At 59.7% G+C, this 12,863-nt stretch overlaps 1 protein-coding gene across 1 annotated transcript in view; it reads left to right on the forward strand.

Annotated features, from left to right (window-relative positions):
• Window positions 1-9,886, forward strand: part of SHANK3 (SH3 and multiple ankyrin repeat domains 3) — a gene marked incomplete at its 5' end in the record, with an annotated part of 53,025 nt that extends 43,139 nt beyond the window's left edge. Inside the window, 2 exon segments of the mRNA XM_017896421.1 lie at window positions 5-1,575; window positions 9,805-9,886. Of these exon segments, the coding sequence (XP_017751910.1) occupies window positions 5-1,575; window positions 9,805-9,886 (1,653 nt within the window).
• Between the last annotated feature and the right edge of the window lie 2,977 nt (window positions 9,887-12,863).

Genomic DNA, 12,863 nt, shown 5'->3' on the forward strand with positions numbered 1-12,863 from the left:
CGGCCCGGGCCCGGCCAAGGACCGGCGGCTGGAGGAGCGGCGCCGCTCCACTGTGTTCCTGTCCGTGGGCGCCATCGAGGGCAGCGCCCCCAGCGCGGACCTGCCATCCCTACAGCCCTCCCGCTCCATCGACGAGCGCCTCCTGGGGACCGGCCCCACCGCCGGCCGCGACTTGCTGTTGCCCTCCCCGGTGTCTGCTCTGAAGCCATTGGTCAGCGGCCCGAGCCTCGGGCCCTCGGGCTCCACCTTCATCCACCCACTCACCGGCAAACCCCTGGACCCCAGCTCACCCCTGGCCCTTGCCCTGGCTGCCCGAGAGCGGGCTCTGGCCTCCCAGGCGCCCTCCCGGTCCCCGACACCCGTGCACAGCCCCGATGCCGACCGCCCCGGACCCCTGTTTGTGGATGTACAGGCCCGGGACCCAGAGCGAGGGTCCCTGGCTTCCCCAGCCTTCTCCCCACGGAGCCCGGCCTGGATTCCTGTGCCTGCTCGCAGGGAGGCAGAGAAGGCCCCCCGGGAGGAGCGGAAGTCACCCGAGGACAAGAAGTCCATGATCCTCAGCGTCCTGGACACATCCCTGCAGCGGCCAGCTGGCCTCATTGTTGTGCACGCCACCAGCAACGGGCAGGAGCCCAGCAGGCTGGCGGGGGCCGAAGAGGAGCGCCCGGGCACCCCGGAGTTGGCCCCGGCCCCCATGCAGTCAGCAGCTGTGGCAGAGCCCCTGCCCAGCCCCCGGGCCCAGCCCCCTGGCGGCACCCCAGCAGACCCCGGGCCAGGCCAGGGCAGCTCAGAGGAAGAGCCAGAGCTGGTGTTTGCTGTGAACCTGCCACCCGCCCAGCTGTCGTCCAGCGATGAGGAGACCAGGGAGGAGCTGGCCCGAATTGGGTTGGTGCCACCCCCTGAAGAGTTTGCCAACGGGGTCCTGCTGGCCACCCCACTCGCTGGCCCGGGCCCCTCGCCCACCACGGTGCCCAGCCCAGCCTCAGGGAAGCCCAGCAGTGAGCCACCCCCTGCCCCTGAGTCTGCAGCTGACTCTGGGGTGGAGGAGGCTGACACACGCAGCTCCAGTGACCCCCACCTGGAGACCACAAGCACCATCTCCACGGTGTCCAGCATGTCCACCTTGAGCTCGGAGAGCGGGGAACTCACCGACACCCACACCTCCTTCGCTGACGGACACACTTTTCTACTCGAGAAGCCACCAGTGCCTCCCAAGCCTAAGCTCAAGTCCCCGCTGGGGAAGGGGCCGGTGACCTTCAGGGACCCGCTGCTGAAGCAGTCCTCGGACAGCGAGCTCATGGCCCAGCAGCACCATGCCGCCTCTGCCGGGCTGGCCTCTGCCGCCGGGCCTGCCCGTCCTCGCTACCTCTTCCAGAGAAGGTCCAAGCTATGGGGGGACCCGGTGGAGAGCCGGGGGCTCCCTGGGCCTGAAGACGACAAACCAACTGTGATCAGTGAGCTCAGCTCCCGCCTGCAGCAGCTGAACAAAGACACGCGTTCCCTGGGGGAGGAACCAGTTGGTGGCCTGGGCAGCCTGCTGGACCCTGCCAAGAAGTCGCCCATCGCAGCAGCTCGGTGAGCAGGGCGGTGTGGGGAGGGATCCGTGCCTTGTCCGTGGCCCCCTCTGTCCTTCCTCTTGTCTGTTCTCTGGCTCTCCTCTTCCTCCTTGTTCTGTTCCATTCCTTCTGTGGCAACCCCCAACCCACCCCCACCATCCACCTCTGAATCCGGTCTTGCTTGGCCTGCCTGAGAGAGGAGGTTCTTCTGGGCGTCTGTCACATCAGGGTTGGTGCTCACTGTGTCCCTGTTGGTGCCAGAAATGGGAGCTGGGCTTCCCTCAGAGACTCAGGTTGGACATGAGTGTCCATGGCCCTCCTGGAGGCTCTTGGCCCCAGGGATTCCTGTGGGTTCTCTGGCTCCTGACGCAGGCTGTCTTTACCATTAAGGGTTGTTTTGTGTTTTACTTTGGAGGTGCGTCTCCCTCCTCCCATCCTCTGTGGCCATGTGGCTGCCCAGTGTGGCTGATACCCTCTGCCTTAGAGCTGCCTCCTGCCTTGCTTCCTTTGGCAGCTTGGAGCACATGGACTCCTTTTCTTTTGGGGGATCTGCCACTAACTTTCTGTTTCCCATCCTAGAAACATTTGTCTCTTGGCACCACCTTAGAATCCCTTAAACATGGATTCCCGTGTGTCATTTCTAAAGTGCAGTAAGAAGATAGATGGAAGTCACGCCATATCCCTGCACTCCATCTGCCCTCTTGCCTTCTCCTCATCACTTCCCTGTCTGTCCTGCCCCTATCCAGAAGGATCAGAGCAGGGGTCTGGCTTGCTGCTGAGGCTGTCACAGCTGCCAGAGCCCTGGGCTGATCCCATAGGTCTTTCTTTGAGGACCCGACTCCCAAGGCTCTTTCCAAAGAGGAGCCCTTCAGGCCCATGGGCTGCATGGATGCTGCTGGCAGAGCTGGTCATCCCCCAGCCGCCCCTTGTCTGCCTTTTAAAGCTGCTTTGCCTTCTGTGCCCCTAGGTCTCCCCTCCCCTCTTTGGGTCTGGGGGTGGGGAATGTGGATGCCACCTCTTGACTCCTCCTCCTTGCCTCCCAGAAGACCAATCTAGTGGGCCCTGTACTGTCAGCCTTGGAGGACAGAGTTCACAGCATAGCAACATGTTCAGAACTTAAGGACTTTACAGGTCTTACAAAGGCCTGGCCATTCTGCCTTCTTTAGTTCAGGATTCAGAAGACAAGTGGGAGCTTGGGAAGCTCATGAGGCCTCTCCTAAAGTCCCGGGATGCTGCCTCCAGCTCCTGTCATCCTGGGGAATTGCTCTGGGGTCCTCTCTCCTTTTAGCCTTTTCTAACTCCCAGCCAGACTAGAAAGCCTTCTTCCCAGCATTGTGGTGTTGCAGGTGCCCGTAGAATGGGTGTTATAATCAGAATGAGCAGCCTGGTCCTGGGCCTCTGTGCAGGACCAGACCCCTGAGGCTGGGGTCTCCTGACCCATACCGGACCAGCCCCCCATCTTCCCTGTCTGCTTCTCCCTCTGCTCCTCTCTGCCTCTTGGTCTTGATGAAAATCAAAGCTATTTTAAAAAGTGCATAGCACAGTGCCTGGCCTGGTTCAGGCCTTCAATAAACATTTGTTAAATGGATGAAAGTACAAAGCAAAATGCAAATGCTGTTTTTTGTGATTTGAGATCTAGGGAGGCGGCTTAGGACGAAAACCCACAGAAGGACCGACTCAGCGTTCAGACTCATCAGGTGTTGATCCCCCGTGGTTGGGCTCAGGTGGGCCCAGGTCTCATCACTGGCCCTGTCCTCTCCTGTGAGGCAGCTGCAGGGCAGGGTCAGGGGATTCCTCAGCCGGAACCTCTGGCACTTCCCCTTCTCTGAGTTCATCCTCCCACAGGGCTCTTGAGCGTTCTGTCTTGGTTGGGGCAAGGTTCTCTTATCCCTTGGCCCCGGCTTTCACCAGGACCCTGTTAGAGTTTTTCTTTCTCAGATGTGGGATGGGGAAGGACATACCAGCAGCCCTGACCCTTACGTGATGTCTGTTTTTTTACTCAGTAGTTCCTGCAAAATTCTGATCTCTGATTGAGTTCCTGTGGGTCCTCTGCTTTTCCCTGACTGATCACTGGGGTTTGGGGACATAGGGCTGTCATCGGCCGGGCTTGAGTCCTCTGTTCTCCCAGGAGCCGGGGGATGGGTCCACCCACTTAGCAAGCAGGTGCTGAGAGTGAGGGTCGGGGGCTCTCCAGATGTACGTCCAGTGCTGTCCCTGGAGTAACCAGATGCTGGACAGCCTGTAACAAGCAATGCTGCTGTGACACAGCCCCTGCCGGCGTCAGCAACTCACTTCCTTGCTGGTCATTGGCTTGGAGCCATCAGAGGGCCATGATGTCAGTGCTCAGCAGGTCACAGCTTAGTGCTGTAGTCTTAGATCAGCCACTGAATGTCCATCTCTCCCCTGTGAAGTGTATTTACAGTGAGCCGACTGCACAGGCTGTCGCGAGGCTGCCCACAGCATCACCTGTGAAGCACCCAGCAGGCCCAGGGCTGGGGCCTGTGGACCCTCGCTGGTGTGAGCTGCCATTGTCTCTGCTGTCACTGACACCCAGGCACTCAGACACCTAGGCTAGGTCTTAGAGTCCTTTGTGGGAAAACAAGCCTGTTGGATGCAGTGTTGGAGACGGTCCTGCCGTATCAGTTTGTCTTCACACCATTCCATTAGACAGACCCTAACAGAATCTTCATGTTCCAGACAATGAAACTGAGGTACCACAGAGTTTCCTTGCAGACAGAACGGTGGTCTGCCTGACCATGAGCCCTGCTCTCTGACTGCCGTAATCGAGGGCTGCTGTTGTGAAATCCCTTCTGATGACACACAATGGGCTTTCCCTCCACTTAGAAGTGGCAGGTGTGTGCATCAGACTCACCCCTCTGTTTCCTGGTCATGTGTGTCATAAGCAGCACCCGGTGCCACCTGAGTGGCCCACCCAGGCCTGCTTTTCCTTCTCAGTTTGCCTGTGTTACCTTCTGCTCCAGCTCACTCTTCCTTTCACCCTCTTGTGTTCCTTCTTGCCTTCAGACCTGGGCTCAATTGCAGCCGTCTGGAGGGGGCCCCACTGCCCATCCTGGGCCCTTAACTTCTGGTGCTTCTGGCTGCAGGCAGCGGGCTGGAGCACAGGACACTTGGTGATGTCTGAGTCCGGTCCTGTTTCAGATCTGGTCCTTTGTCTGCCCACCACGGCTGTTGTCAGCTCTTGTCCTGCAGCCCCTAGTGGCCGGAGTCTGGTACTCACTCCTCACTTAGGGATAAAACTGCTGGTGGAACTGTCTCAAGTGTGGGAGGTTCTGACATCCAGGTATGACTGTTTCCTTCCCAGGGCCAGTCCTGGCAGAGGCGCTAGGTTACCCTCAGGGCCATATCCTGAGCCGTGTCTCCAGCCCCTTGTGTTCCACAGTGTTTGTCTGCCAGACCCACCCTTCTCCTCCCTGACCGACACCACGAGGAAGGGAGTGCCTACTCACCTTCTCCACAGATGACTCATTCCTGATGTGCTTTAGCCACAAGGTGTTCTGGGGCCTGAGAGCTTTCTGGGCAAGTTAAGCTGTCCTGTATGTCATGGAACCAAAGCTCGGTAACCTGTGGAAAAATGATCATCTCTGGGGCCACCTTTGATTTTCAGGGGAAGCTGGAGAATGTGGCACTCTCATGCTGCCTCTGGAAGGTGCAGGACCTTTGGCCTTCTGAATCCTTGATCCCAGATTGTTCACCTGCTCTGTGCTCCCAGTTCCAAGTCTAGCCCTGCTAGACAGACCATTCATCTGCCCAGAGCCCCTCCTTGGTCTCTGGGCCCCACACCTGACTCTGAGGCTGCATTTGGGCATGACTCAGACCTGACTCTGAGCCCCACAACTGGCCACAGGCACCCCAGCTCTCTGAGGCTCACACTTGTCTCTGAGACCCTGGCTCCACACCTGGCTCTAAACTCCATTTGTCTTCCAGGCCCCATGCTCGGATCTGAATCCCATGTGGGGTCTGAGGTCCACAGCGAGGCTCACTTCTGCCTTGGTACTTAGCTTTACATGGGACTCTAACATCTGGTTTTGTAGGTAAAGTTCATGGCAAAATAGCTTTGGAAACACAAAAAGAGGTTATTTGCTGCAGTACTTCTGGTGCCTTTGACAAGCTCATGTGGAGGAGGGCACTGTGTGCTGTGGTCTCCAGACCTGTTAGAGTCAGTTCCTAGATCTCACAGAAGACCCGTGTTCCTCAAAATGGTCAAGAAACCCTGCCCTAATGGCCTGCTGCAGACCCTGCCTGCTAATATATTTGTCAGGGATGTGAACAAAGCACTGTGTGCTTGGCGGATCACACTGGTAAGCAGGGCCAAGGCCAGCAGGGCCTGCTCTATTGAAACCCAGACTGAATGTGTCACATGCCTGCCAGTGGGGACCCTGCAGGCCACATGCAGCTGGGGCAGGTGTGTTCCCAGGATCCCTGAAGCCTGTTCAGGGAGTAGGAAGGAGGTACAGAGGAGGGGTCATAGGACACTGGGGCCCATCAGAGCTGGAGCTGGAAACAGGTGGGGTGTGAGGAGCAAGACATGTTACTGCAGAGGATGCACCAGAAGCTTGAGAGCCCATGTCTGGTTTTGTGCTCCTCTGAGAATTAGTTCCCTTAATGAGGCCCCTAGTTTCCAAAGGCCACAGGCCTAGACCTACCCCATGTGAGTGCAGTGGCAGAAGGCCCGAGGCAGTAACCAGGGCCGGAGTGTGCACATTTTCCCGCCTGTTGGTCCCAGTGGGCTGACCGAGTTGGGCACGCCTGGCAGGGACATGTCGTACTATTGTTGCATTTTGTTAGTGCATCTGATATTTCTGGCTTTGTGCTGGGTACCAGGAGGCAAGGAGAACTGGTAAGAAGTGGAGTGAAGGGCCTGAGACCATGAATGGTCTGGATCCAGAAATGGCTAGGGGGAAAGAGGAAGTCTGGGTTGATATTAGGAGTTGGTCATTGGTTGTAGGGTAAAGAGAGGAGCTGATGGGGGCTCCCAGGCTGTGTGTGTGGCAATGACAGGGTGCCATTCACTGAGTTAGGGATGGAGGAACATGTGTGGATACCCCAGTAGAGGTGTTGAACTCATCAGAGACTATCTGGGTCTTACATGTAGCATTCCTGGGCACATTGGCCATAGCAAATGGTGTGAGTGGATAATGCTGCCCAGGAGAAATTGCAAACTAAGAAGAGGGGAACTCCAAAAATCCATCTAGGAAGGAAGAGGCCTAGGAAAGAATGTCTCGAAGGGAAACAGATGAACAGGTCAGCAGCGGGGTCTTGCTGACGGCCTGGGCAACTGCGGGGCAGAGGTCGGAGTGGGGAGGGTGTGGCAAGGCTAGACCTCTCTCACTGGCTGAGAGTCACTGGGAAACAGACAGTGCAGGATTCAAATGTAGGTGGAAAGACGTGGGGCCGTGGGGGCCTCAGCGTGGTCTGAACTCAGCCTCTTCAGGGCGGCTGCTGGAGGTGTTCGTGGGTGATGGTGCCTGGCGAGGTATCATGTGTTAGAAGGGAGGTGGCCCAGAAGCTCTTTGGGAGGCTGGCAGGTGCTGTGGTGTGGCTGTTCGGCCGCCGGAGCCTGGCCAGGGAGGTGGCGAGATGGCTGAGAGTGACGGTGGGTGTGCAGGGAGGCCATGGAAACATGGAAGTCAGACATGGAGACTGCTCGGGTTTGTGCCCTGGGGATGGTGTGGGCAGTACCCTGTACCCCAAGAGAAAGAGAAGCAGACACCTGGGCCATGGGTGACCCCAGGCCCCTCCCTCCTGTGCCCTGGGGCCTTTGGAGGGCACAGCCGTCCTTGGGCGTTTCCTCTTGGCCTCCTGACATCTCCAGCATGCTCTGGGAGGTGGGAGCAATGTGACCGGCTCTCCTCACGTCTCTTGCCCTCTGGCTCCCTGGGTGCCTCTGGAGCCAGCCTGCCCTCTGCCCAGGTCTCCAGCTCAGCCCCTGCCAGTACTACCCAGACAGGCACAACTCTGCTCTGCCCAGCTTGGACCTCCTGGAGCCCAGACCCTGCTCTGGGCTCCAGCTGAGCCTCCCGGCTGTGCTGCCCACGCCTGCCCTGTGCCTCTGCCTTCACTTCTGTGGTCCTGCAACTCACCAGTGTGCTTCAGTCACACCTGAGACTCCAGGTACACCTGCCATCACAACTCCATTGAAAGCCAAGCCTTGGGGCAGGGGCAGGGGCAGGGCCAGGATAGGTGTCCATCCTGTGATGCAGGTCCCCAGGCCAGGGCCACTGTGTCGGGTCTGGTGCGTAGAGACCAGGTGCATATTCCTGGTCCTGTTCCTCTTTGGGTGTCCCCAGTCAGGTCCCTCAGAGTGATTCTCTCGGAGTCTCCCCTGGCAAACCCCTCCAGCAGTCACCACCACTTGGGCACACACCCCCAGGGGACCCCCCCTGACCTAACACCACCCGGCACCTCCCCTCGGGAATTCCCTCCCAACCCTGGCTGCTTCCCCACTTTGCCTCACTGTGCAGGTGGATCCATGGATGCCAGATCCAGTGGGAGCAAAGACAGCTTATTCTGGTGGTTGGTGCCTGTGCTAAGGCCCACCTCAGGTGTTCTTGAAGCCCCTTTCTTTTGGGGGGCACAGTATGGCCTCTTCAGGAAGCTCTGCTCTGGATCTGAGCAGCTGGGAGGAGGCAGTAGGGACAGAGGCTGAGGAGAGGACAGAAATGAGGTCCCATGGGAGAGACAGAGCTCAGATCTCCACAGAGGGCTGACCTCCCACAGGTGGGAGACAAAAGACGAAACCTGCTTTAAGGGGAGCCCCATGCCTGTGTGGAGCAGGCACTGGTGATGCTGTGTGGTGAGGACAGCACAGAGGTTGTGGCGGGGGGACTCAGCCTGGGCAGGGGCAGGGAGGGGGTGAGAGGGCCACTGGAGAGGGGTCCGGCCAAAGAGGATGTCAGGGGCTCAGCACCCCCAGGCGCCAGGCACCTGCTGAGCACTGCGGCCACGCTTGTGGTTCACCTGCGCTTGGAGACTTGCACAGGCGCCTCTCCTCCACCAGCAGCTCCAACTTTGTCCCTCCCACAGCAGCTGGGCCCTCTGCACCTGAGTTCCTCCCTCCACACCTGGCTGCCCGTTGTGTGGTTGCAGCTGTGGGTCGCAGATGGGCCTGGCGGCTAATCTCTCTCTTCATTGCTCTCTCACTGCCCATGCTGCATGTGGCTGCTCTGTCCGAAGCGCGCCGCTGGTCCCGAGCGCCGCGCTGTCAAGTGAGCATGCTCATCCCATGCGCCTTCGTGCCGTCACACGCTGTCCCTGTCTGCCTGGGTCCTGCTTCTGCGTGGCTGTGGAGGCTTCCTGGTGCCACTGGACAGCCCTTGAGCCCCCTGACCCAGTGGGGAAGGGATGGGATGGGGGACAGTGGGAGTGGGTTTTCCTGTGGAGACATCACCTCAGGTAGGCCTCCCACCACGGCCAGAGCCAAGGAGGGCTAGAGCTCTAGGGTCCCTGTCAGGAGTGCCAGGCTGGGAAAGTTGAGCTGACTGTCGGTTCTTGCGTGTGTGGACGTGCGTGCCATGTGTGGCGTGTTGCGTGTCTGCGTGTTGCTGCTGCTGCCCTCGCGGCATGTCTGTCAATGCGTTGGGCACCGTTGCGATGCTGTTGTGTGCTGTCCTGTGCGGAGGCTGCCTTTGTGTTGTGGGTGTGCCGGCCTCACACCTGCCCTGCATGGCTGCTGCTCCATACGGGGGTACGAGCCCTGCCTGGTTCTGTCTCCTGTGCACGTGGACTGTTCACCTCGTACTGCTGCCACCTTTATCACGACCTCAGCTGTCCCTGGAACTAGCCCAGGTCCCTGGGTCTTCATCTATGAGAGCAGATGCTGTGTGGGTGTGGGCAGTGAAGGTACTGCCCAAAGTCTTTACCTGTCCAGGGCCTCTGTGGATCCCGCCAAATGCCCAGAGCCTGTGTCGGATCCGCTGCGCAGGAGAGAGAAGCCAGCCCTTATGCCATGAGAGGCTGTCTTTTTTTTGGTTGGGCTGCACTTGGAGCCTGGATGGAGTGGAGGGGGCCACCAGTCCATTTCCTCATATTCCGCCAGTCCACTGGCTCTGGTCCCAGGGGCCAAACCGAAAGGCCAGGTAACCATAGGAGTCCCACCCTTATTTCTTCCTCTGGCCCGGCTACTCACGCCAGCCCCAGCCCCAGCCCTTCCTCCTGGGACCTCCCGCTCCTTCCGCCCCGTCCCTTGGGGGCGCCCCTCACCTGGCCGCTGACCCCTCCCCTCCCGCAGGCTCTTCAGCACCTAAGGTGAGCTGAGCCATTTAGCGCAGCGCAGCCCCGGGGGCCGGGCGGCGGGGCCTCTAACTCGGTGAGTGCCCAGCGGCCGCTACCCCGTGGCAGCGACGCGCCCCGAACCCCGGTGAAGCCCGCCGTCGCGGGAGCGGTGGAGGGCTGGGGGCGGGCGCGGGGCCAGGGGCGGCCTTAGCCTCACGCCCCCCACCATCCTCAAGTCTCCGCCTCTTCCATCCCGCACGAGCCCAAGGGGTGCGCTTGTGGTGCGCAGCAGTGAGGCAGCGCAAGCCGCCTCCCCCTCGCCGTCGCCGCTGCCTCGCCGCGTCCGCCTGGCCCCGGCGCCCCCGGGCCACGCCGAACCCTTCACAGACAGAAGCCGCTTGCAGTCTGGAGCATAGTTCACGTGGGCGCTGGCTGAGAGCATCCACCCTGGGCGAGCACCCGCTACCGCGCTTCGAGACCATGAGATGAGCGGCACCTACCCGCGCTTACCAAGGACGACTCGTGGAGCGGGGCACGCGCGTGGGCCACGCTGAACATCGAGCGAGCGCTAGGCAGCTGGACGGCAGCTGCGCCCCACCCCCATCCCCCGGCCGTGCCTGCGGCAGGGCCCACCCCCACCCCGGCGCGCGGCCTGCCCCTAACGACGGCGCCCGGGCCAGGAATGTTGCATGAATCGTCCTGTTTGCTGTTGCTCGGAGACTCGCCCTGTACATTGCTTAGTGCTCTCACCGGCCGCCCAGCCCACCCAGCACACAGTCAGGAAGGGCGTGGACCAGGGAGGCTGGGGCGGGAGGGGCCGGGGGTGGGGTGCTCTAGCCTGACCACCGCCTTCACAGCTCCTGGTGGTCATTCTCCCAGAGGGGGAACCTAGTCCAGCATGCGAGGTCAGGACCCGCCTTGGTGACTCGGGGGGAGGGGGGAGACATTGGGATTCTCGATGGGGGCCAAGGAGCCCCCCTGTTTTGCATATTTTAATCCACTCTATATTTGGAACGAGAAAAGGAACAAATATCTCTGTCCGTAATAGTTTCCTCTCCCCTCCCTTCTACTTCCACTGGTCCCACTGCAGCTGCCCAGTCTTCCATCTCCGGCCCCTCACTGCCACTGCCACCCCACAACGGGGCAGGGGACGCTCCAGCTGGTCTGGGGTTGGCCAGGGCCCTAGTGGCCCGCCCTGGGGCCCCAGCTCGGCCCCTCCCCTCGCTGAGCTCTAGTGTGCCCCACCGACCTTTCAGGTGCTGCTCGTGGGGGGAGGGGCGGCAGGCCGCGGGTCCTGCTGTGCACCCGCGGGACCAGCCGGCCTGGGAGACCATCGGCCGGGGAGGTGAGGGCAGGGCCCTGCCGCTCCACCGCAGCCATCTTCCTCACAGGGTCTCTCCCCAAGGAGGGGGCCAGTTTGGTCCCCATGCTCTTGGGCAACTACAGCAGAGAAGCCTCCCTGCCTTGGACCCCAAAGTCTCCTGTCCTGCCCTTTGTGTGTGTGGGTGAAACTGGGTGCGTCTGAGCACGTGGGAGCCATGTGTGTGCCTGATTACTGAGTGGCCCAGGGGCCGCTCTGGACTAGCGTGGGGCTGTGGAGGCGTGCACAGTGTGCATGCATGGGGTGTGCCTGTGAGAGCACCCTGTCTCCTCTTCCAAAGAAAGTCAGAGGCCATCCTTCACCCTGGGTCCTGCTGTTTGCCCAGCCTGTCCTTCCAGAGCCTCACCCAGCCTGAGCGGGGGTCCCTGGTGAATCCCTGCTGCTTGGGGAGGCCCCAAGGGCCCCTTGGAGGCAGCGCCCCCACCTTGGGCTTCTGAGGGGATCCTAGGGGGACCCCTAGAGTCAGGCCACCACTGGCCCTGGGGAGAGTCAAAGACCCCCGAGGGTGCCCAGCCCCCCACACTGTGACTCCTCACACTCAGCAATGACCTGTGGGGTGGGGGCCCTGGGACGTTTTTAAACCTAGGGTTTGGAGTCTGGACTAAGCTCCATCCACGTCACTCACAAGTTTCTGTTTATATTTCTAGCTTTTTTTAATAAAATAAAAAAAAAAGACAGAAAACAGAAGTTTTCACAACCCAGGGGCCTGGCACGCCGGTCTGTGCCTGCCCGCCCCGCCCTGGCCCACCGGCCCCACTCCCTGGGCGCAGAGTCACACCCACTCACCCTTCCGCCAACAGTCCAGGTCACACAGCAGCAGTCACTGTAACAGACTGCCACATACACACTCGGTCTCACACTCACCTGTGGGTTTTGGTTCCGTTCAATTTGGGTTTTTAACTTTACAGGGTCAGTTCCGCTTCACCTCCTTTTGTATGGAGTTCCATCCGGGGGGTTTCACCCCCTGCTCCAGTCCTGAGGCCTCCTGACCCTGACGTTGTGATACACCCCACAGAGATCTATGTTTCTTATATTATTATTGATAATAATTATTATAATATTATTATGTAATAAATTTATAAGAAATGAAGCCATGTTTCAGTTGCCTGCTTGAGGAGATATTTGTCTCTGTCCCTCATACAGGCCACACAAACCTCCTCAGCCTGGACCACATGCACGGGTGACTCCCGGATCCATATCTTTGACCTCCATGCCTAAGCACCCGGCATCTTCCAGCATCTTCTCCGAGTCTTGGAACTCAGCCCATGCCTCCTGCACCGAAGGCTTTTCTCTGTTCACCAACTCACTGAGTAGCATCGCCTAAGCTGGAGGCCACTTGTCCCCCATGACCTCTGCCAGGTTTTAAGGCTAGGGTTTAAGACTTGCTCCCTTGGCCGGGCGCGGTGGCTCACTCCTGTAATCCCAGTACTTTGGGAGGCCGAGACGGGCGGATCACGAGGTCAGGAGATCGAGACCATCCTGACTAACACGGTGAAACCCCGTCTCTACTAAAAATACAAAAATTAGCCGGGCGCGGTGTCAGGTGCCTGTAGTCCCAGCTATACGGGAGGCTGAGGCAGGAGAATGGTGTGAACCCAGGAGGCGGAGCTTGCAGTGAGTGGAGATCGTGCTACCGCACTCCAGCCTGGGCGACGGAGCAAGACTCCGTCTCAAAAAAAAAAAAAAAAAAAAAA

This window comes from Rhinopithecus bieti, unplaced genomic scaffold (genome assembly GCF_001698545.2).
Source record: "Rhinopithecus bieti isolate Rb0 unplaced genomic scaffold, ASM169854v2 scaffold_28822, whole genome shotgun sequence".
NCBI classification, from domain to species: Eukaryota; Metazoa; Chordata; class Mammalia; order Primates; family Cercopithecidae; genus Rhinopithecus; species Rhinopithecus bieti.